Here is a 26,175-nt window from a genome sequence, read left to right as displayed (position 1 = left end):
AAAGATAAAGCAGAACGAATCCAGAAAGAAAAGGAGGTTGAGGAGCGTAGACAGAAGGAAAGGATAGAGGAACAGAAACAGCGTAAGAAAGCGTAAGTGGTTCAGATAGAGAAAGTTTGAAAAAAGGAGATGATGGAGTTTAAACTAATAGTTGAGTCTATAGAAGAAAAGAGAATAAAGAGAAAGAGGAAGAAGAAGAAAAGAGAAGGGAAGAGAAAGAGGAGGAAGAGGAAAAGAGAAGGAGAGAGAAAGAGGAGGAAGAAGAAAAGAGAAGGAAAGAGAAAGAGGAGGAAGAGAGAAAGAAAAAAGAAGACAGATGTATTCCGTGCATTGATTGAAAACCAGGAAGAAAGCATGATACAGGAAGATATGAAACTGAGGTCAGAGTTACAGGCTCTATTCTCTCAGCACAAACTTGAACAGGTAGAGGGCATCAGAGGAGAAATAGAAAAGCTAAGTAATAAAGTCACTGAAAAGGTTGACAAAAGGGTAAAGGAAATTGTCGAAGAGCAGCTAGAGTTCTTAACAGTTCGGCAAGGACGGATAGAGAAAGAACAGGAGCAATTGAAGAAGAATATGGAAACCTGTCTTGAAATTGTCCAGTTTGGAAGAGAATATGATTGTGACCCTCCGGAGAGAGTTCAAGAATTAAAGAGTTCTGTAGAATCTATTAATTTAGCACTAAAAGAACTTTGGTGAACGAACGAACGAACGAACGGGGCAACGGACTAACTTTGTAACGACAGGTGTCCAACCGGGGGACGTTGCAAGCTTCTTAACAACACATACAGAAAAAGTCGGTGTGTTATATAGGCTATATTTCATGTGACGGGAAAATGTCATACGTGATACCATTGTAGTACCACTCTACAGGGGCACCCATCCCTATGGCTAACAAAACATACAAAAGTCCTCAGGTTCACTGCCATTGTTAGTGCACTGAACCTTATTCTTCACAGTTTGTGTGTTCGACTAAACTTGTATTAATGCCAATAGCACGCCCCCACAATCCAAACCAATTCTAAAGGCATAAGAGGTGGTGTTTCATTTCAACTCCATCGCCGCGATCACCCACAGGTACGTAGAAAAACTGTACATAATAATCAAAACTAGAAATCAATAAGTCAAACGAAACGATCCCCCCATTTTATGTGAAGATATATAGAATTGGTATAAAATCTGCTCGACCAAACCCCCATGTGGGTACCCCTGCTACCACAAAGCACAAAAGTGGGAGGAAATAGAGAGAAATACAGGTGATTGATAGCATATTAGGGCTATTTATATCTCATTTCCTGAAATTCCTTGTACAAATCGCGATTTTAAAATTTTACTGTATGGTTTGAATAACATGTAATAAATAATTTCTAGTAGAATCATTTAGTTTTTGAAAGAGTCGTTTGAAAAAAATAATCGAAATTAAAGGTCAGTGGAACTCTTCTAAACCAGATCCATAGGCCTATCCTATCTTACATTCGGCTACTGTTTTGAAAATATGTACCCACCATTACGTAAAGTGACATAAGCTTCTAGTTCGACTTACTTAAACTGCATCTTATTTTATTCCATCACTTTACACTCATCTTAAACAGCTTGCATCTCCTTAAAAAGTTTTATAAGAGAACAGATCAGTTGAACTAACGAGTACCACAGCAGGAGAAATCTTTTTTCATCGATTTTGTCATTTTTAATTATGATTAATGTTTTTTTTATGTTAATTAATCAAGAGGAGCGTGTAGGGGGAGGGGGAGAAAGATGAGTCATGGATAACTCATAAGCACGTGTGAGCTTGTATTTATTGATTTTGAATTAGTGTACAAAAGACACTATTATGTATACCATTTTTACCCTAATGTAACCCTATTGTTGTACTTTATATAAGCGGTACAGCCGGATATGACTCATGGATGATTTATGCCGACGAGGGAGCTTGGAATTAATGGTTTTCCATTAGTGTACAAAATATACTATTATGGAACCCGGTTCCGGCCTATTCTAACCCAAGGAACCCAGTTCCGGCATATTCTAAGGCAGTTTATGCTTTTCTTATACGCGAGGATGAGTCAAGGCTCATTCATGCAGTCGGGGGAACTTGAAGTTAATGCGTTTTATTCAGTAACGAGGAGACGATTCCGGCCTATTCTAAGCCAATTGATGGCGTCAGGCGAGGTTGACGGGCGTCGATGACGTCACGAGCGGCCTTTTTGGCGTCGGTGGTGACTCATATTTGGTAAAATTAAGGATCTGGATTTATCCGGATTCAACCGGCCCTGAAGTGATCTGGGTTAGAAGATATTATAACTCAATATATGGTGTTACCCTATGTTCGCTTTAAAGGCGAAGAAATTGAACGAAGTATACGGGCAGAATGCATGTTATTAATAATAATTGCTCTTAAAAAGGCAAGAACGCGTCGAGTGCAGAGTCCCCTAGCGGACGAATTTGCACCAGAAAAGAAGAATATTTCCCATTTACCCCGAACCGCGAGGGTTCGCCCCCGGGCGAAGGGGAGAAAAGAGTCGACTGTTAGGTTCCCGCTCGGTTTTTTACCGGAGCTGAATGGGATAATGTCGCGTGCCGCCAATATTTTACCATGCTTGTATTGATTTTTTTGAGGATTCAATTTTCTTTTGCGGAAGTTTTCTTCCTCCTTTCGTAGCATTGTAAAGACTGTTTGACCTAAAGCGTAAAGAATTTGGCTGCACTAGGAACAATCCGGCCCAGTACCTACAGGTCAAAGTGGATGCGATCCACTATTTGCCTTTATTTCTAGGTTTCGAACTACAGACCCGTTGATTATTTCTTTATAAGCTACAGGATGGTTGTTAATGCGTATTCTTCAACACAACAAAGTGTGTTTCTTCAACTTTAGCTGAAGTTAAGGCTTATTTTAACTCAAATAATACTATTTATACTATTCAAGCAAGACATTTCAATTTATTTTTAACTCACAAAGAGATTTTTGCATTTTTTTAACTTCTTATTTTACAACTTTATGTTAATTTTCTTACCAAAAAAACACTATTTATACTATTCAAGCAACATTTTTTATTAAATTTTGGACTCACAAAGATATTTTTTCATTTTCAACTTATTATTTATATTTAACAACTTTATGTTATTTTTTTTACCAAAGAAACACTATTTATACTATTCAGGCAACATTTTTTATTAAATTTTGGATTCACAAAGACATTTTTTCAACATTTAACTTATTATTTTAAAAGTTTATTTCCACTTTTTACTCAAAAAACACTATTTATACTATTCAGGCAACATTTTTTATTAAAGTTTGTACTCGCAAAGAGATTTTTCATTTTTAACTTACTATTTTACAACTTTATGTTATTTTCTTTACCAAAATAACACTATTTATACTATTCAGGCAACATTTTTTATTAAAATTTGGTCTCGCAAAGAGATTTTTCATTTTTAACTTATTATTTACAAGTTCAGGCTTATTTTTTTACTCTAATAACACAATTTCGTCTATTCAGGCTACATTTTTCATTGCAGTTTAGACTCGCAAAGAGATTTTTTCTTCTTCTTGTATTATTTTTTCTATTTATTGCGTTTTGTATCTAATTTCTAATTACTCTAGTGTTTCTACATAGGCGTCTGTAATGGTAAAATATATCCAGTCCTTAAGATTCTTGTCCTTCCATTCATCCTCAGCGTCGCGATTAGTCACAAAAGCAAAAAGCGAAATCTTGTGATTGTTATAATTTCTACTTTTCATGCAATCACCTACACTATGGTACTATGTTTAGTGAATTTTGACGTCTTCTTGATTGGTCTGTTAAAGTTAGTAATCAATAAAAATATACTTACATAGAAAAATCCTGATATAGTTGAATTCTTAAAAGTATGTACAATCAGTGTTCTTGCTACATTTAGCACCTAATATAGTATAAATTGAAGTCTAGTTAGTGTTGGGCTGTAAGATGTTCTGGTACATGTAGTTACTTGAAATAGCACATATTGGCTGTGTAACTGGTAACCTTATAGTAAAGCCCTAAAAAAATCAACTTCGTTTCCTCGTAGTACTCCTCGTAAGTGCTTCTTGCGGTCTAATAAGGCTCTGGCGTATGTTTCTATGCCTCCTAGAAGTCTCTGTAAGGTTCATATTGTCCTATGAATTGTCACTATAGTGTTAAATGGCCCCTTTAGAGCCTAAACTTTAAGCTTCAGTCAGTGGAATTTAGTCCTCATTGTAGTAAAAATAAGACTCGCATGATATAACAGATACAAATAACCCCTGATATTAAGTCTATCACTCAAGAAAGTCAGTAATACTTGAAAATTACCCTTAATTAAAGACTATAAGGCTAAATAGCATGGTAAGAAACGTTTGGCAGGTGGGCTTCTTAAGATATACGTAGTCATCTGCTAGCATCGTCTTGTCCTGTGATTTGTCATTATATTGTTATATTTAAGGGAAGAAAGAAACAATATTAATAAGGTTCTAGTTAAATACCCCCTGGTAAAAGGATTTCAGTCCTCATAGACACATAATAATTTTAGTTACAGTAAATGTTTGGCCTCTTATAAGTGCAAAAGTACAAATATTAAACATTTCGTACAGTATATCTAGTAGGTAAGCAATGGCTAAAAATACAATAACAGCGTAACATACTTAAAAATTAAGCAAGCAGTGATATTCTAGTGACACATCATGAGTCTGAAATGTAGTTTAAAATCCTCTGATATAAGGATGTCTGTTATCTGAGATCAAAATTTTTAAGCTCTCTCTCATGCATAAAGAGGCTTTAGGAATCACTAAGCCTCAATAAAATGAAGACATAGGTGGTAAAAGGCAGTTGGAGCGTGGTGCTGATTGCATCATCTCAAAACATGCAAGAACAAGAATATATGGAACCCTACTCATATATTTAGGAAACTTTACTAACCCTAACAGTAGGAATACACCAATGAAACTCTAAAATAAATAAACTTTCGTACGTAGCATTTGTTACCTGACTTAGATAAATATAGAAATACAAAACAAAAAAATAGCATAGTGGAAGTAAATAAACCCTAACAACAGCAACACATTCAACAACTACATCAAAAACAATAATAATAATAATAATAATAATAATAATAATAGTAATAAAGTTTGTGGCTAAAGTTTTAGTTAAAAGTACTTCTTCCTTAGTGATTAGAGAAATTATTTAAATAAAAAAACTCAAAGTTAAAAATTAGTAAATATAAGATACACAACTCAATAAATAAAAAAACCTCTATGTTAAAAATTAGATACAAAAACGCAATAAATAGAAAAATTAATACAAGAAGTAGAAAAAATCTCTTTGCGAGTCTAAACTGCAATGAAAAATGTAGCCTGAATAGACGAAATTGTGTTATTAGAGTAAAAAAATAAGCCTAAACTTGTAAATAATAAGTTAAAAGTTGAAAAAATCTCTTTGTAAGTGCGAAATGTAATAAAAACTCTTCCCTGAATAGCTTCAATTGTGTTATTTGAGTAAAAAAAATGGAAATAAACTTTTAAAATAATAAGTTAAAAGATTGAAAAAATGTCTTTGTGAGTCCAAAATTTAATAAAAAATGTTGCCTGAATAGTATAAATAGTGTTATTTTGGTAAAGAAAATAACATAAAGTTGTAAAATAGTAAGTTAAAAATGAAAAATCTCTTTGCGAGTTCAAAATTATTAAAAAATGTTGTCTGAATAGTATGGTTTGGTTTGAGTTGTTGTTTTAAGTCCACTTTATGCACAGTAAGGCTAATCGGGACTGGACCTACAGTTTAAAGTGGGATCCGAACAACTTGTGCCTCCACCGGGTATCGAACCCGAGACCCCTTGATTACAAGGCAATGACGCTACCACTGCGCCATGGGGGAGGTCCTAGTATAAATAGTGTTTTTGAGTAAAAAGTGGAAATAAACTTTTAAAATAATAAGTTAAAAGTTGAAAAAATGTCTTTGTGAGTCAAAAATTTAATAAAAAATGTTGCCTGAATAGTATAAATAGTGTTTCTTTGTTAAAAAAATAACATAAAGTTGTTAAATAACAGGGACGTAGCTAGGTTGATCAGTTTGGGGGGCCCAAACGTAAGATTTTTTCTATCAAAGCAAAGTATTATAAATTAACAAGCTATTTATACACCATATAGGCATATACTGTATACATACATTATATAAATTGTGTGTGTATATATATATATATATATACAGTCTTGTAAAGAAAAGGAGCAAGGGCCTCCAAGGTGGCGCATGGTAGCATCGTCGCCTTGTAATGAAGGGGTTCCGGGTTCGATACCCGGTGGATGCTCATAGTGGTTCGGATCCCACTTTACACTGTAGAGTCAGTCCCGATTAGCCTTACTGTGTATAAAGTGGACTTAAAATACCAACTCAATCAATCAATAAATTGGATAGGAACATCATTTTCTTCTGTAGCCCCCAACAGTCTACGGATATACTCTCGCGAAATCCACAGCCATTTTTCGGGAAACTAAATACAGAATGAACTCATTAGCTTAATGGCTGATACACCAAGAACAATGTTATTAGTCTTTAGATTTGTAAATTTGTTGGAAGGAAATTGAGAAGTAGATAAAACCCTTTTCCGTGGTTTTAGATATCAAGTGCTGGAACCAGGTTTACAACAGTGGCGAAGCGTCCTATGAGGCCCGGAGGCCGGGCCTACCCTAATATATTTGTCTATAACGGATTATTTTATTACTTATAAATTTCATTAAACGACGCTTAATAAAAGAAAACTGAAATTCTTGGTCTTCCGATAATTACCGCAAGTTTGCAACCCTGCCTGGAACCGTATCTGAGCATTCAGCGAGGCCCGCCTAAGAGTGCCTCAGCTGGTCCCATAACAACCTATGTGATTCGTGCGGGAAAGCATAATTTCAGGGGTACGTTCGCCTGTAATGTAACCTCAGAGGCCGGCCTCTTTTCTCTCTCTCACCCTTTCTCCCTGACTTCCGAAGAGTGCCGATCGTGTACGAGCGCGTGACGAAGCAGGCGTGGACGTACAGAGCTTGTTGAAGCAGTGTTTCCATGGAAGATTCAGAGCTGTGCCGGGAGCGGAGCACACCCAGCTGCTAACATGTAGCGAAAATGTGTTGCTAACACCTCTAAGCCTGGTCTCCTAACCTATCAAAGTAGGCATGATTAGAATTCTAACTGCAAATAATGCATGCAAGTTGGTTACCAGTGTTAAGTTTGGTGCTTTCAGCTCTTTTGAGGAACAGCTTTTCGCGAAGTGTTAGCTGCTGGATGTGCCCCACACCAATCTCGATTCAGAGAGGGAAAGTATTTTATATTTATATTTAACATACTACTGTTAAAAAAAATCACATCTTCCCCTCCCCCCAAACCCTGTTCCGTCCTGTGCCTACCCTTCCCGAGACAGCACGCTTCGCCACTGGTTTACAAGTATTGGCAACAGTGCAAATATGAAATGTGTGCATAATGAGTTCAAGCATGGCATCTCATGTATACAGTTCATACCGGAATCGAATCCGGTATCACTTAGTTCAAGGCGACCGCGTTAAGCACTGTTCTAAAGGGCGGGCCCGAGTCTTCTATGGCATCTGATTGTTCACTTGTAAATTATGACGATAAAAAATTATATGCAGACGTCTAGTTTCTTAAAATTAATCTTATTTGTGTGTGGAAAACTGAAGATATCATGGCACTGGATAAAACAAAGTTCCCACACGCTCAAATAATTACGTTCTCGTCTTTGGTTCGGCAGGTTCAACAAACTGTACGGGTTCGATTTCCGATGGAGGCACATAGTTGTTCGGATCTCACTTTAATCATTAGATCCAGTCCCGATTAGCCTTACTGTGCATAAAGTGGATTCAAAACACCAGTTCAATTAATCAATCAATCGAAACGTTCAAGGTTCGATCCCTGATGGTGAGGCCGGTAGCCAGATTTTGATTTCGGAATAGGGTTATCCCTTATCGGCAGCAGCCATCTAAAGACGAAAAGGTTGTGGGGAGGAGTAAATGCGCTGAAGATTAATTTCTTGGTATATTGCAACTTACCATATACAAGATATTTAATCCTATTAATGAAGTAAATTTAATTACTACTACACATTATTAAAATCAGATATTTGAAGGATTTCGAGAAATGACTGCAGCTCCCGAGCCCCTTCCCTGGGTATGTGCCTGCTTGTATTAGTTCCAAAATTTCTATGCTGTTCCAACATCGTGAGGACAATTTGGGAAGAACTTGCAAGCGATATAGAAGCAAGTTCTGCTCTCGAAACTATGTCATTTTATGAGATGACCAGGCGCAACCGAATGAAAGAACTCTTCGCAGACCTTGTCCCTCAATATTAATTTTACTGACTAATTGTAAGTTTTTCTTGGCCTCCTCGATGACGCAGTGGTAGCGTCACCGCCTTGTAATCAAGGGGTCCCGGGTTTGATACCCAGTGGAGGCACATAGTGGTTCGGATCCCCGATTAGCCTCACTGTGCATACAGTGGACTTAAAACACGAATTCGATAATTGGAACGTTTTAGATTAACTAAACATGGCTTTTTATGCATCGTACAACTTTGTTTCTTTTCACCCTACTTTTACAGTTTTTCTTCCAAAGAATTCCACTGAGTATAACACGCTACGAAACCAGAGGTCCAAGGTTCGGACATTGGACATGTCTGTCCCATCGCCATTCCTTCGGCTCATCATTCATTCTCATCGTCGCATTTAACCCAAGAGGTAGAAAAGCGGCGTAATATAGAAATATATAAATGATTGATTTGGTTTATTTTACTTCGCTTTTCTGACACTTTTTGGCTAATCGTGAAGATGAAGATGAAAATGAGGGATGTGAAATTGATGAGAGGACCATCATGAAGAACGCACACGACCAGTCCGGGATTCGAACCCAGGAACTCAAAAAAATCAATACAAGCATGGTAAAATATTGGCGGCACGCGACATTATCCCATTCAGCTTTGGTAAAAGACCGAGGGGGAACCTAACAATGGACTCTTTTCTCCCCTTCGCTCGGGGGCGAACCTTCGCGGTTCGGGATGAAGGGGAAATATTCTTCTTTTCTGGTGCAAATTCGTCCGCTAGGGGACTCTGCACTCGACGCGTTCTTGCCTTTTTAAGAGCAATTATTATTAATAACATGCATTCTGCCTGTATACTTCGTTCAATTTCTTCGCCTTTAAAGCGAACATAGGGTAACACCATATATTGAGTTATAATATCTTCTACCCCAGATCACTTCAGGGCCGGTTGATTCCGGATAAATCCAGATTCTTAATTATACCAAATATGAGTCACCACCGACGCCAAAAAGGCCGCTCGTGACGTCATCGACGCCCGCCAACTTCGCCTGACGCCATCAATTGGCTTAGAATAGGCCGGAATCGTCTCCTCGTTACTGAATAAAACGCATTAACTTCAAGTTCCCCCGACTGCATGAATGAGCCTTGACTCATCCTCGCGTATAAGAAAAGCATAAACTGCCTTAGAATAGGCCGGAACTGGGTTCCTTGGGTTAGAATAGGCCGGAACCGGGTTCCATAATAGTATATTTTGTACACTAATGGAAAACCATTAATTCCAAGCTCCCTCGTCGGGATAAATCATCCATGAGTCATATCCGGCTGTACCGCTTATATAAAGTACAACAATAGGGTTACATTAGGATAAAAACGGGATTCATAATAGTGTCTTTTGTACACAAATTCAAAATCAATAAATCCAAGCTCACACGTGCGCATGAGTCATCCATGACTCATCTTTCTCCCCCTCCCCCCTACACGCTACTCTTGATTAATTAACATATAGAACCCATTAATTAGAATTAAAAATGACAGATAATCAGTTAAAAAAGACGATATCTCGGATTTCTCCTACTTACCACAATGTAGTACAATAGGTTTACGATTGTTTCAAATCTAAAACTGAGGGGATACAGAACCTCAATGTAGGCCTTTCGAGGCCCCAATACTCAGGGGGCCGCCTACTTACGCCCCTGGAAAAGTGACCACTGTCTGCAGATTACTCAACCTATTGGCTGATATTGCACTACATCTACCTGCTGTCGTCTAATAAAATTTGCCGTCAATGTCACTTCACAGGTGTTAAGTAATGAGTCCATCATAAAAATTGTTACTCTTACTTAGAGTACTGTGTCGGTGACGAACTACAGAGAAGCTTTGGTGACAAGATTGAAAATAGATTATTTAACACGCTCGGCCATCGAGCTGGTGGGATTACAATTTGTGATCATCTGTAGTGTCGATGACATTTACAAAAAAAGAAAAAAATATATGCATGAAGTCAATATCACAATATACTTATTTATCGAAACATATATATTTTTCATGGATTTGTTTGGGTGGGCAATTAGGCGCCTTCCCTGCAACCAGCAGATGGACTTTGGACCTTCCAACTTGCAACAAGTCCAAGTTAGTTAGAGTATGCCTAGACAGAAGCCCGTACTTCTACATTGGAACAGCACTGTAGCTAATCAATGTGTATCAGACTGTATCCAATACCACGCTCAGAGATGCATTTATATGCCGCATGATCCGGTGAGTAGTTTTATATACATATATATAAAGTATTGGCCAAATTATTGGACTCATTGTAAAAAAGAAGCACATTTCCTTGTTTTGAAAGTGTTCTAACTAAATATATTTGACAATTGCTATAACTTTTTATGGGATTAAACTGTTTATCTGCTTCGATATAATCTTGTTTCCCATAATCTTTTCTTTTACTGTGTCCCAAGAATATGTGGCAGCACGATTCTTTGCACATTTGCAAAAATGCCTGGAACAATGCGTACATTGTTTACCGTGTTATTTATGCTACTTTTTGGTTATAACAAAGGAAATAATATCAATTCTGGTTGCTGTAAGGGTGTTCTTTATTTGTATCTCCAGAGCAACACGTAATTTCATAAACCACATGGTTTGAAGTTTAGAAATAAGAGTAATAGAGGAATTGTATACACACGGTGATTAAAATGGGCTCAAAAAGAGCCAATGTGTATAACAATGCAATGTGTATCACAAAACATTAAATCTGTCAAATTTCTCTACATAAAGTGAGTTAACCTGTGTTTAATTTTTTCAATAATTTCCAATAATATGGCCTGTATATGTATGTATATGTATATGCGTGTATGTGTGTGTGTGTGTGTGTGTGTGTGTGTGTGTGTGTGTGTGTCTGTGTGTGTGTGTGCGTAGAGTGTGTTCTGTATGCACTAATACCAAACCATGAAACATAAATTACAGGGGGTTCAGAATCGGGCGAACATGACATGGATGAAAGACACACAGAGAGAGAGAGAGAGAGAAATCAAGGTAAAGTAGTAAGTTTTGTTAGTGCAATTAATTTGCATAGAATGATTTTACACATGTATCAAAACTCACCCTCTGCCGTTCTCCAGTCATTGCCACGAAACCTAAAGACTAGAACCCAATGCCCGGCTACTTGTACTACCGTATTAAGTGAAAGAAGAATACGAAGAAAATCTTGGTGACGTGAGACTTGACTACTGCTCGTGCCTTCAATAGGCCTCTTATATATATACACTGTTGCCTTCCTTGTGGTTCCATCATGATCTTCTGGAACGTTTCTGTTATTAGAAGACATACGAATTTGATAATGTGCTGAAAAAAAAAGAAGTTTTGTATTAGTGTACGGAGGTAAACATAATTTTCTATAAATAAAATTACAACAATATCAACAAGGTGTGACATTTAATTTCAGAATGTCATAATGTAAAAAATACAACCTTATGAGTTTCTGTAACGACGTCTGATCCCTTCGTTCGCTACCATAGCAGGGCTCGGAAGTAAAGCACGTATCCAGAGGGGGCTTAGGGGGCTCGAGCCACCCCGAAAGTTTTAGGTTTACACTAGATAAAATGAGGTTTTTGGTTTCTTGTGGTGTGAAATAAAATAATGTGACAATAATTTAAGGAGAGAAATAATTATCGAGGCAAGACGGAGAATGTTCTGTAACACTGTTATTGATAATAGCACGTATCCAAGATGGGGCACAGGGAGCTCGACCCTCTACCCAGGAAATTTTTCAGTTTACGTTAGATAAAATTAGGTTTTTGGCTTCTTGAATAATGTGAAAATAATTGTTTTATACCTCTGTTATTGTTAATAGCACGTATCCAAGGTGGGGATGAGGTGGCTTGAGCCCCCCTCCCCCCTAAGGAAATTTCAATTTACACTAGATAAAATTAGAGTTTTGTGAAGATAATAAATTTATAAATCTGAGAGAAATAATTATCGAGACAAGACGGAGAGTGTTCTATAACCTTATTATTGTCAATAGCACATATCCAAGGTGGGAATCAGGAGGTTCGAGCCCCGCTTCAGGAATGTTTTCTGTTTGCACTAGATAAAATTAGGACTTTGGCTTCTTGAATAATGTGATGATAATTTGGGAGAAATAATTATCGAGACAAGACGGAGAATGTTCTATAACCCTGATATTGTTAATAGCACGTATCCAAAGTGGGGTTGAGGTGGCTCGAGCCCCCCACCTCCCGCAGGAATTTTTTTATTTTACACTAGATAAAATTAGGTTTATGGCTTTTTGAATAATGTGACGATGATTTAAGGAGGTAGACAATTATCGAGGCAAGACGGAGAATGTTCTATAACCCTGTTGTTGATAATATTGCACGTAAACTTTTCTTGCGCTTTCGGTATTGTCGCAGCGCACTTGAGCACTATGTAGAGACTTGTCAGCATTTGGAAGCTGCACAACAAAGGTAGCACCACACGTAGGGCGATTCATTGTAATTTCTAATCTCTGGAAGGCGGGAGAGGGTACGTTCTTGAATGAGAGAAGGAGTCAACTACTGGCAATATTAACGAATCATTTTATCTGCGGAACGTTCTAGAATTTTTTCTTCTGTGGTCAACAAGAGCTACTACTTCGAGGTGACAATGACAGTAGCCTAATAAGGGAGATTTCACACCGTCTCGCCTGAGGATTTCACAAGTCGAAATTAGGTTTGGGCTGTATTTGTGTAGCTACGGTGTGAAACGTTGCTGTTGATTGACCCATTCCAATCGACATGTATCGTGTGTCCCTTCGGTCTGAAACCTTCCTAAGTCTTGAAAATCCAAGTCACAAGAATGGAAAATTAGGGCCTTGTTAAAGTTTGGTGTGATGGCAGGCAGACAACAGCACCCTAAAGGATCATATCCAAACCTGCAGGAAGAACGCATCTTACTTCAACCTCCAATACGGAATAATAAAAACTTCTGGTGAGTTGATTTTAAAAAATGTGTCCGAGATAAAGAGAGGCGTGCCCAGGATTTTCGGAAGGGAGAGGGGTTACGCATATTATTTTTGGTTGTCATTCCTGGTTTTGCCATTTTTTTCCTGTCTTTGACGTTCCTCTTCTTCTTCTTCTTCTTTTTTTAAAAAATAAATACTGGGTCAAATAAGGTTATGACCTCACCAACCCTCCCTTGGGCACGTCACTGGAGATAAATGAGTAAGCATTTGATCATACTGGGAGACGAAACATTAGATGTGTTGGGAACGGAAGGGTTTTCACTGTGCATTAATTGTTTCGTGATCCACCTGTATTCGAATAGACGTCCTTTGTTTGGTGCCGATATATGACAAGACAGCGGAAGCTGTGACAGGCATTTTTGAACACTTGTGAGTGCTAAGGTCTGAATCGGAACAATTTGGTGGGTTTCGGCTTTTATAAGAGCTTCAAACATGGGAGGACAAGACACATTAGTGGTGTTCAGGCTCGAATCAGAGAGCTGTCTGCGACCAGTTCGCAGCCCACAGTTTGAATCTCACATAGTCGAGTGGATTATCCATCCCGTGCATGTGTAACAGCTTCGTAAAAACACTCAAAGACACCATAGATGTTTTTATGTCTGATGAGAAGAAATGGACAAACACACATACTGAGATGGTTCCGGCACACAATGTTAATGCATGGAAACAGAGGAGTCGAGTGGTAAAAAATGTTCCGACTTCACGTTCTGATTAAAATGACAGCCTTACAGTGGCGACGATTTAAGGGATAGTTGCTGCCCATTTTTTATTTTCTTGCCTCAACATTATGGCCTCTTAATGTTAAGCGTTGTCTACCAAGAGAAAGTAAACTTTCCTTGCAACGCCCTCCGCACCCCCCCCCCCCCCCCGTTTTGGAACCCAATTGCCACCACTGGCGTTGAATATACAATTGTGAGGTTCTTACTATACCCCTTAAAAAATGGTGTTGAGCCCCCTCGAAAGGAATTCCTGGATACGTGCCTGTGGTAGACTACATATCATTTTGGTCATTATTGAGTTTCATAAACATAAATATTATTAGAAGCAACATTGTAAATAAATTGTTTTCGTGTTGTGTTTTCCAATTTCAAAAGCGTTCAATGAGTCCAATGCAAATTGCATGACATGGGAATGGTAATTATACATATGAACAGGGGCGCCCGCAGGGGGATTCACGACGCGCTTGCGTCATGGAAATTTTTTGGGGAAGGAGGGACAAAATTTTATAGTTTAGCTACCATATCTTCACACAAAAATTAGGGGATCTTTTCATTTCATTGACTTCTTATTTATTTTTAGTTATGGTTATTAGATGTTCAGCATCTATTTCATGGTTTTAACAACATCCACAAGAACACTATTTTCTGTAGCAAACATGTAAGAGAGCCGTGCTTTTTCCTTATGTAGTCTCTTAATTTCAACTTCAATGAAAGTTCGAATGTCATGCGTGTTTTGATTGTTGGCATCTCGGCCAGTGGTAAACAATGTCTGGTGTTTTCTTTGTGGTAGTTTCGAGTCGGCTCGCAACGTCCGACATGCAGACTTCAGTTTTAGTGTTGGATGATTTCAGGAACGATTTGTTTCGCTTGCATGCATTCCTATTCTACGACTGACTGGATAATTGTAAAATACTATCAGTTTTCGTTGTGTAAAGCATGGGCGATAGGGACAGATATTATATATATATATATATATATATATATATATATATATATATAAAATATTGTTTATGCCAAGCTTACCGTCTCTGGTGTAAAGTTTACGAATTTAATAAAATTAATTAAAAAACAACAAATTATCGACATTCAAGCAAAAATCAATTATTGTGTTTTTATCTAAACTATATTTGTGTGTGTGGAGGGTTGTGATGAACAATTCTTTTGCGGGGGATTTTGATGAACGACTTTGGGGGGATGCGTGCACGGCCCTTGGGGGATGGGCACCCCTGCATACGAAAATTGAAGGATTGTTCTTTTTACTTTTTAACTTAATAATGACCAAAATGTCACCATGTTTTACCTCCGTGCCCTTCATATAATACATAGAGTTTGTTTTCGTTCAAGTTTATAGTTGATAGTTGTATTCCTTGTGAACTTCTAGAGAAAAGTAAATAATAGCTTCTCTTTATCTGCAAGAGTGGCCCCACACGATCCTTAAAATCGCATCCGTAAAAATGGCGAGTGCCCAACACAATACATCGCTTCACAAGTTTAGATGGTAATAACTGTTGAAGAAAAGGGAAAATAATGTGTTTTTTTTAAAAAAAAATAATAACAGAATAACATTGTAACTGTTGAAAAATGCGGCATATGTACATAGGCTTCGATTTCTTCTGATATTTAGGGGGGGGGAAACTATGCAAAACATGAATATCAATTTTTATTCACTGGATATGAAACCCCCACCTTCGGCCGCGATCAAGAAAGTGCGGAGCCCTAACTCCACACCTCCTATACGCCTTCATGGCGTGATGCAAAGGACAGGGGAACACTTTACTTTAGAGACTACATGAGTTCCTACAGTCTCAAAAGGCGAAGCAACAAGTTAGAATAATACTATTCTAATTGCTATTCTGCAATTTTTGCATACTTCAAGTTTTTATTACGTGCCTTTGGCTTTCTTTACATTGAGGAAGGCTTTGTTGATGTTATCTGGTATTCGCCAGATTGAGGGTCTCAATTGGAACACTGTTTAAATTTTATTTTGTTACAATGATGCAAATTGTTTTTTTTTTCATCATTTGTTCAAATCCGCACAGTCGTAAGCACAAACTCTTTTCGTGAGAATTACTTTAACTTACGATTCCCCACAAGTGAATTTCGATCAAGAAAAGTATTAATAGTTTGTTAATCGTTAGCGCACTTTTATGTATAAACTGATGTGCTAATACAGTATAACTGTATATTTTAAGAAGAAACTTGAGATAAGTTCACATGCATTGTACATCTTTAATGTTTTTCTTTTAAAATTTTAGAGTGTCTATTTTCGTACATTTTTAGTATATAGTGCCATTTTTAGTGCCTAGTTTCATCATTTTGGTGCCTATTTGAGAGGTTTTTAGTGCCTATAAATCCGCACCCTACTAATGATTCAGTCGGGAAAATGATTGTGTTCGGCTCCCAGATGCTAGGTGAGCATTGCTCGAACACTTTACGCACCCCAAGTGATATGATGATCGCTATGTGTGGAAGCATTCTCTATGCAGCACATTTGCTATGGTCGATGCCATACTCTTTCCCAAAAACGAGAACATTTACCGATTTCTAAAAAAATCCGCTCGGATGCTGGACAGACACCTAAAAAGGAGGACATGTCCGGATAAAAGAGGACGTCTTGTCACCCTAAACCCACCACCTCTACCACCCCCCACCCCAACCCTCTCTCTCTCACTCGAATGTACAATATGGCTATAACATCGCAAAAAAACAAAAAAAAAAAAACCCTCGGAAATTAGCTACATAACAATATGGAATTTATTTAATTGGTATTTAGAGTAAACTTTCTCTCCCTCTCTGCTAATGCCTTTATATTTCACCAATTTCGACCCCCCCCCCTTCTCCCCTATTTGGAGGGGGAAAACAGGGTCCGACGAAGAAGTTATTAAGTTTTTTTTTAATCTTTCTCACACTTTTTCTCTCTCTATTCTAATTTCAATACACGGTGCACACGATGTGAATAAAAATAATATATGTGGGGAAAGAAAAAGAAACAGGAGACTTGCGCCTGTTTGTTTGTTTAAATCACCATAGCTTACTTCAATGCAGAAAATATTTTTAAAATGCACTTACCTAACAGAGACGCAAAAAGAGATTGTGACAAGCACACGTAATCACACGTCAAACTCTGGTTGCAGTCTGCGCGAGAACACAGACACACCTTTCTCTTTTAAAATGTTTTAGAAAATGCAGGACTGTTCTGGAAAGTTCAGATAGCCGTCCACGCTGAATGTAGGACATATGGTAGTTCAGCAAACCCAGCATAACACGCATTAGTAAAAAAAAACCAACAAAAAAAACAACAATAGCGGCAATGCATTGTGTCGCCAGTTGGACAGGATGCTGCTCACGGAAATAAGCATGAGCGAATATAACACAGTTGTAATATGCCTTAAAAATAACTCACTCTAACTCATTCTTTCACACATGATTCGTGGAGGCATAAAAAAAGAAAAATTAACACAATCGGTCATCGTTGTCCAGAGTCTGTCTATGTATAGATGATGGGCATATCGTACGTTACCCACACTCAGTGGTTTATTCAGGATTTTTCCCTTGGGGGGGGGGTTGGAAACTTTTGGGTGTGTGTGGACCGTTTATAAAATGTTCGCCCTAATTCAATTTGCTCATAGATGTTTCCAGGCCTCCCCGATGGTGCAGTGGTAGCATCATTGCCTTGTAATCAAGGGGTCCCGGGTTCGATACCCGGTGGAGGCACATATAGTGGTTTGGATGCCAATTTAAACTGTAGTTCCAGTCCCGATTAGCCTTACTGTGCATAAAGTGGACATAAATCACCAACTCAATCAATCATAGATGTTTCCAGAGATTAACCCCCCTCCTCCCTTCCCTTTACGTAACATGTCAGAAAAAAAATATGTCAAAAGATGGAAAATAGATTTTTGTGATAATATTAACATTTCAGTCAAACGTTTCAAGTATTGCTTTCCAATAATGTTCAGTACTTGATTTAATCAATCATTCGACAAAACGCAAGAGATGACATTGAAAAACGCAAAATTTGAGATATTTTTACCAGGTATCATTTCATGCAATTCTTAAGCTAGTTATAAAGAAATTAGGAACACTTGCGCCATATTATTTTACTGTATTTGTATGTTTCTTGTCGTAGGTGTAACTCAGAGATTACCTTGCGGGTTGCCCAATTCATTAATGAAGTATCGATGAGAATGCGTTGCATGTCTGCCTGCGTGCGTGCGCTCTTGCCTGTCTGAAGTAGTACTAATACGTACAGATTAAATATGACTGTTAAATAAATGACGAAAGTGCGAGCGAAGCGAGCAAAAAAATTTTTGGAACTATTTCCTTGCAAACTGATAATGCATATTATTAGTAGTTAAATATAGCGACAATACTTTCATTTCATAATATCCCGTTTACTCTTTACAATCTTGCTTTGCTAGTTCGGTGTCCTCTTGACCTTTGCTCATGCCCTCTGCACCCTTCTGTTCTAGCTTCAGTTAGAAAATATCCATATATAATAATATAATTTTAATAGTTCTGTGTTGCGAGTGAGTTCCAAATTCTGCTGATGTTTTGAAATCTCTGTTTAAACAATGATTCACAAACTGAAATAAAATAATGGAACTCTCTATATATTTAGAGTTGGCTCTTGCATGGGTAAGGTAAGGAATTTTCACTTCTAATTTGAGATAATAGTTTATTTTCAATTATTGATAAATTGAATAGCATTTATTTCACTTTCCAACACAAAGAGCAGAATGAAACAAGCGAATTTTTTCTCTCCACTGGTGCGCCTATGGTCAGATATAAGTTTGGGACTTAATGTAAATAAAATTTCTTTTTATGTTTATTTCCTTATACTTCCCTTGCTTCCTCTGAAAAGTTGGAAAAAATTAAATATGGCATTATGTCAGGGAACAGACTAGATAGAAAGAGGAAGACAAATTTTACTAAATCTATATCTTTGCAAAATGACAATAACTTTAATTTAATAGGGTGCCAGTAATTTCACAGGGCATTACGACGTTAATGCTTTTCTATTTTTATCTGTTTTGCTTGTTCGGCAGCCCATTTATCCTTTGCGCCCAGGCAAACCCCACGCGACCCCCTTTTACAACTCTCTTTGTAATATATAATTTATTTTACAAAGGTAAACACTCTTAGAGCCATAAAAATGGTCACATACATCAACTATAGACGTGAATGAATCACTTAGGTTCTTCATGAAATACTTGCCGTTTTATATCGAATACTCGGCCAGTAAATTTTATGTTGGTACTTATGAATATCCGTTGGAAGAAATTGTACCTACATATAGTGTCACTGATTTTCTACTCGCCACTTTTGGTTTCTTTCTGTCTGGTTTCATTTTCTCTATCTTCTGTCTGCAGCCAATTTGCAGTAAAGTTTCAGACATTGTTACACAAACAGAACGACAACACACGAACTGAGATGCTACATTGAGACTGACCTATGGCCTAAGGCATTTGACTATTCTCTTCTCTTCCACTCCAAAATCATCCATCTCGCCCAAGTTACAGAAAATAGTGTTGCTAACCATGGTAACACAATTCACTACAAGAAGACAAACCTGTATCTTTGAATATCTTTCATTACTTTTATCGTACATTTTTCACATGAAAGAATCGAAAGGAAAATGCAACGAAATGTGCATTTATTGACTCAGGGGTTGAATTTACAAATCTGTAACGTATTAAAGAAATATTTATTTAGGTATTCAAGCTCTGAACTGTCAACACTGTGTGCGGTATATCTCCCTGGAAGGAGGGTGAGAGGTCAGTTTGACATTTTCCAGATGGGAGTGCCTCTTCCCTAGATCTGACCGAAGCCTTGTCAAGAGAGCTGGTGTTTCCAAGGAATGACCATGCTTAACATTCCATCCTCCTTTGACACTTTGGTTGTAGTTGATCGCAAGGTCTATTGGACTTCCCTTCATGTAGAGCTACAAATGGTTCCTTTATGTTGAAGTATTGTCATTCTATTACTGATACAAAAATTCATACTTACACCCGCCTACAGGCTTCCTGTGCCTACAGAGGGGGTCCACTTTACTGCTTGGGGGGGGGGGTGTTGGTGAAAATTTGGGAGGGTGTTGGGGGTGTGTGGATAAATCACTACCTTCACCAATTTATTGTACATGGACTGAACGGGTGAATACGCGTTAAATAAATATAATTATCTTGATTGTGATTTTAAAATGTGTGCATTTATTTTTGGCGGCCGCGGTGGCTCAGTCGGTAACGCGTCTGACTACCATGCTAAAAGTCCCGAGTTCGATCGCCGGCCGGTTCAAATCTGGGAACTTTTCTAACGTTGGAAGCGGGCCCGGCGCCCACCCAGCGTCGAATAACATGGGTACTTGGGGGAAACCCTGGGGGGGGGGGTAAAGGCTGATCACATCACCCCCACTCACGACCGGATCAAGAAAGTGTGGGGCGTTACCCCCTATACGCCTTCATGGCGTGGTGCTAAGCACAGGGGAGCACTTTACTTTTTTTTTTACTTTTTTATTTATTTTTGAGAAATGATAGAGACTAATAATAGTTATGTGGATAAAATAACTAATAAAATAGATACTGTCCAATACTACATTCCTTACTCATTAATTAATTAAGATTAATGATTAATTTCAATGTTTACGTTATTGATTAATTGATTATCATTTAGAATAACGGACTTAATGGTTTCATTTGTGATTTTTTTGTCTGCAAAAGCATCTATTTTATTGTTATTATTTTTTTTAAGGTAGTGTATGGTGCTGTTATTTTCAACTGAAAGTAAAGTCATGAGGTGTTCCTGACTCTTAGCACTGCCCACATAGCTTTTTCGGGCCTCCCCAATGGCGCAGTGGTAGCGTCGTCGCATTGCAATCAAGGGGTCCCGGGTTCGATACCCGCTGGAGGCACATACTGGTTCGGATCCCACTTTAAACTGTAGGTCCAGTCCCAATTAGCCTTACTGTGCATGAAGTGGACTTAAAACACCAATTCAACCAACCTACAAAGCTTTTTATAATTGTCTATTGAAAAAGCGATATCTCTGTATTTGCTACTCTGACAGGCCCAGTAAGGCACATGCGGCAAACCGTGCACACATTAGAATAAGTGGAAGTCTTTTGATATATAAACTACGCGTGTGTTGCATCACATGATCATCTTCGAGCTTCTTCACCTCTTTTCCTTCTTGTCTCATCTCTTTTTTTTAACCCATTGATACGTATATTTCATTATTGTAACATGATGACGGTACCCCATTATCGGACTTTCGGAGCCCCTATTCTTCGCTGGACCCGGCCTACTTACACACCTGGAAAAACTGAGCACTGTCTACAGCTTACTCAGCCTATTGGCTGATATTTCACTACTTCTACCTGCTGTCCAAGAATAAAATTAAAAGAAGTTGATATCAGAGTTATCATCAATGAATGTCATTTCAATGAGTCCATCAGAAAAATTGTTAAGATTTTCGTAGTCTCGCTCAGAGTACTGTTTCGGTGACGAACGACAGAGAAGCTTTGGTGACGAGATTGAAAATAGATAATTTAACACGCTCGGCCATGGAGCTGGTGGGATTATAAATTTGTGACCATCTGTAGTGTCGTCGATAACCAACTTTTACATTGGAACACCACAGGAAGCCAATCAACGTGTATTTGCTAAATCTCTCTGCATAGAGTGATTATATACAGATGTATTAAAAACTCACCCTCTGCGGTTCTCCAGTCATCGCCATGAAACCTAAAGACTAGAATCCAATGCCAGGCTGATTCTACGGCCAGATTAGATGAAGGAGGACAATTTTGGCGATGTGAAACTTGACTACTACTCATGCCTTGAATAGGCCGCTTAAATAAATACACTGTTGCTCTCCTTGTGGTTCCATCATGATCTTCTGGAACGTTTCTGTATTTCCAAGACATATTCGATAATGTGCTGAAAAGAAAATCGTTTTGCATTAGTGTAAACATAATTTTCTATAAATTACAACAATATCAACAAAGTGTGACATTGATTTCAGAATGTCATAATGTAATAAATACAACCTTATGGATTTCGGTAACGAAGTCTGATCCCTTCCCTCGTTATCATAGCAGGACTCGGGAGTAAAACATTGGTAGACTAAGTATAATTTTGGTCATTATTGAGTTTCTTAAACATAAATATTATTAGAAGCAATATTGTAAATAAATTATTTTCGTGTTGTGTTTACCAATTCCAGAAGTGTTCAATGAGTTCAATGCAAATTTGTATGACGTTGGAATAGGAATTTCACGCGAAAATTGAATAATGGCTCTTTTTACTTTGTAACTCAATAATGACCAAAATACCTCCGAGTCTTTCATATAACACATAGAGTTTGCTTTCGTTCAAGTTTATAATTGATAGTTATGTTCTTTTTGAACGTCTAAAGGAAAGTAAACAATAGCTTCTCTTTATCTGCAAGAGGGGCTCCAAACGATCCTTAAAATCGCATCCCTAAAAATGGCAAGTACACCAACACAATACATCACTTAACAAGTGCTAATAACTGTTGAAGAAAAGAGAAAATTATGTTTCCTCCAGAAATAATAACAGAATAACATTGGAACTGCTGAAAAAATGCGACATATGTACATAGGCGTCAATTTCTTCTGGTATGGGGGGCAAAACTATGCAAAACATGAATACCAATTTTTATTATGTTTGCGGCGGGGAAGGGGAGGGGAGTGGCGAAAAACTTTTTTTAACACGTTAAGCGCCATGTGCATAAATGTGATACACAAATTAAATTTACCACCAGGCCGCGTGCATCAAAATGATACACGGTGTAACCGTTTTCTAGGCCCTGTGTATCACTTATATGCACAAATAACAGAATGCAGATTTAGTTTCCTCTGGCCCTGCAGAAACGATATATAACAATAGTCAGGTAATTTTCAATACAGATGGCAGGAGTGCATGCTGGGAAATCAACATTTTGTTCATTTGTTTAGCATTGTGTACTTGGTCGTGACGTTTTGCGTTTGCTGTTTTGTAGGTAGAAGTTTGTTTTTTGAAGAAAAGTGGCAAATTCCGATGACATACGACGATGGATCGAGACTGAAGAAAACTCCAGCAGTGAACCTAGTGTTCTTGGTGCTCTTAGTGAAAAAGACACAAATATAACCTCGAGTTATTCAAACTATGTGTAAAGCATGGTTACACGTGGCACGTCAAAGTACTATATAGTGGGAAACAAACATAAGTAGTATAGAAATACGATAAGCTCAATCGCTGCATGGGTGGTCTTTAATTTGCACGTACTTAGAACTAATTTGCACGTACTTAGAATTCATTTGCATGTACTTAGAACTAATTCGCACGTATGTAGAATATTTTACATTTATGTATTTGCATGTTTATAACTTTTTATGAATATATATTTATTTATTTTATGAAAAATATGTATATAGAAGGTAATTAGAGGTACTAAACGCTATGCATATGTTTTTATATTCATTACTGCAAAGTATGTAATGTATAAAATGTTAATATTAATGTTTATAGTATTGAAAATAAGTTTTCTATGGTTTATGAACCGCTTTGAATGGTGGTAATGGTACGAAAGAAGACGGTCCCGGTACTCGAACCCGCGATATGTAATATTATTAATTAGTACTATGTAATAATGTATGTTATTATGTTATAAAAGACGATGGTCTCAGACGCTAGACAGAATACTGTCTCCGAATCTCGACTCCGCTCTGATGCCAGACAGAGAGAATGAATTAATATTCCGCGCAGGTAGATGAGAAAGGAATTTGGGGGAAGTTATGGTCAAGGTCAAATGACGTCACAACGTCAGAACAAACAAAGAACCCGGTTGACCAATCAGAACCGATTTTTTCAAGGTTAACCAGTACGCAAGAACAGGGGAAAGCTATGCAATACTGTAGGGCAGGGGAGGGATTCAACCAGACAACAAAGAATGTCTGAGAATGCGCAGCAAGGATCAAATCTCTGAAGCTATGCGTCGCTTGTAGAACCGGTTTCCGCCGCCAATTAATATTCCGCTCAGGTTTGCCTTCAAGGCACAGGACGCTTTAGCGCAGGTTTTTTTTATCTGTACTATGAAGAAGGGAGAGCTATTAGGGACGGGACCTACAGTTTTTACCATTTGCTTTTATCACGGGGTAACGAACCTAGGACCCTTTGATTATTGATTTAGGTAGTAAATGTATGTTACTGTGTGCTATTTAACTTAATTTTGAGTTTATTTTTTACCAAACTTTGACTTTGTCAAACATTTTCACAGCTTATTTTTATTTTTACAAAAATAACACTATTTGTACTATTCAGGCAACATTTTTTATTAAATTTTGGACTCGCAAAGATATTTTTACAACTTTTTAACTTATTATTTTACAATTTTATGTTAATTTTTTACCAAAATAACACTATTTGTACTATTCAGGCAACACTTTTATTAAATTTTGGACACAAAGACATTTTTTTCAACTTTTAACTTATTATTTTACAACTTTAAGTTAATTTTTTACCAAAATAACACTATTTGTACTATTCAAGCAACATTTTTTATTAAATTTTGGACTCACAAAGACATTTTTTTCTACGTCTAACTTATTATTTTACAACTTTATGTTAATTTTTACCAAAATAACACTATTTGTACTAATCAGGAAGGATTTGTTATTATATTTTGGATGCACAAAGAGATTTTTTCAACTTTTAATTTATTATTTACAAGTTTATGCCTATTTTTTTACTCAAATAACACAATTCTAACTGTTCAGGAAAGACTTTTAGTTATATTTTCGACACACAAAGTGTGTTTTTTCAACTTCTATCTGTTTATTTCACAAGTTTAGGCTTATTATTACCAAAATAATACAATTCAATCTGTTCAGGAAAGACTTTTAGTTCTCAGCTGCTATCTGTTTATTTCACAAGTCTAGGCTTATTATTACCAAAATAACACAATTCAGTCTGTTCAGGAAAGACTTGTAGTTACATTTTCGACACACTAAGTGTGTGTTCTCAACTTCTATTTGTTTATTTCACAAGTTTAGGCTTAATATTACTCAAATAACACAATTTAATCCAGTCAGGAAGGATTTGTTATTATATTTTGGATGCACAAAGAGATGTTTTCAACTTTTTTACTGAATTTTTCCAGGGTATGAATTAATAGTTATTTATTTTGTTTTGTATTATATATACATTTACAAATTTTTAACTTAGAGTTTAGTATTTATTTAAATCTTTTCAAAAACACTAAAGAAAAAGTACTTTTAGCTAAAATGTAAGCCACAGAATATATTATTATTATTATTATTATTAGGGTTTACTGATTTCCACTATGCTATTTTTGGTTCTGTATTTCTATATGTATTTATTTAGGTCAGGTTACGCCTGCTACCTAGGAAAGTTTGTTTATTTTAAAGTTTGCTGAGTATTTTGTTACTCTTATACTAGGTAAAGTTTCCTAAATATATCAGGTAGGGCTCCATCCATATACTTTTGTTTTTGCTGTTTGGAGATGATGCGATCAGCATCACTCTCCATCTGCTTTTTATTTTATGTACCCAATATTATTTTGAGGCTTAGTGAATTCTAGAGCCTATTTATGCAGGAGAGAGGGCTTGAAAATTTTGATCTCAGATAACCCACAACTATTTGTCAAAGTATTTTAAACGATATTTTATATTTATTATGTGCCACTAGAATATCAAAGCTTGCTTAATTTTTATGTCTGTAACGCTGTTATTGTATTTCTAGCTAAGGCTTACTGGATAAAGTACACGAAATGTTTAACATTTCGACTATTTACCTTTATACGAGGCCAAATTTTTAGTGTAACGAAAATTATTGTGTGTCTATAAAGACTGAAATCCCTTTACCGATGGGTCCATAACTGGACGCTTACCAACATTGTTTTTTAAAAATATATAACCATTTATCAATATATTGACAATTCACAGGACAAGACGAAGTTCACAGACGACTGACTATATGAACCATAGGTCCACTTGCTAAAATTTTTTTCTATGCTAGAAGAATAATTTAGCCTTATAGCCTTTTTCAAGGTATTTTTGAAGTATTACTGGTTTTTTGGGTGCATCAACATTTGGGTTATTTCTATTTTCTTTATTATACGAGGCCACAATCACTATCTGAA

General features: G+C 37.0%; 1 protein-coding gene across 1 annotated transcript in view; it reads right to left on the bottom strand.

Moving 5' to 3' along the window:
- Positions 1–17,127, bottom strand: part of LOC145992619 (uncharacterized) — a 31,374-nt gene extending 14,247 nt beyond the window's left edge. The window contains exons 1-2 of the mRNA XM_083128978.1: positions 17,086–17,127; positions 11,401–11,640 (exon numbers count right to left, since the gene is read on the bottom strand). Of these exons, the coding sequence (XP_082985104.1) occupies positions 11,401–11,623 (223 nt within the window). The 5' untranslated portion in view covers positions 11,624–11,640; positions 17,086–17,127. The remainder of the gene's footprint in view (positions 1–11,400; positions 11,641–17,085) is intronic.
- Between the last annotated feature and the right edge of the window lie 9,048 nt (positions 17,128–26,175).

Source organism: Lepisma saccharinum, chromosome 9 (genome assembly GCF_977018435.1).
Source record: "Lepisma saccharinum chromosome 9, izLepSacc3.1, whole genome shotgun sequence".
Taxonomy (NCBI): Eukaryota; Metazoa; Arthropoda; class Insecta; order Zygentoma; family Lepismatidae; genus Lepisma; species Lepisma saccharinum.
The sequence above is the reverse complement of the archived record's forward strand: the minus strand, read 5'-3'. Positions and strand labels throughout refer to the sequence as shown.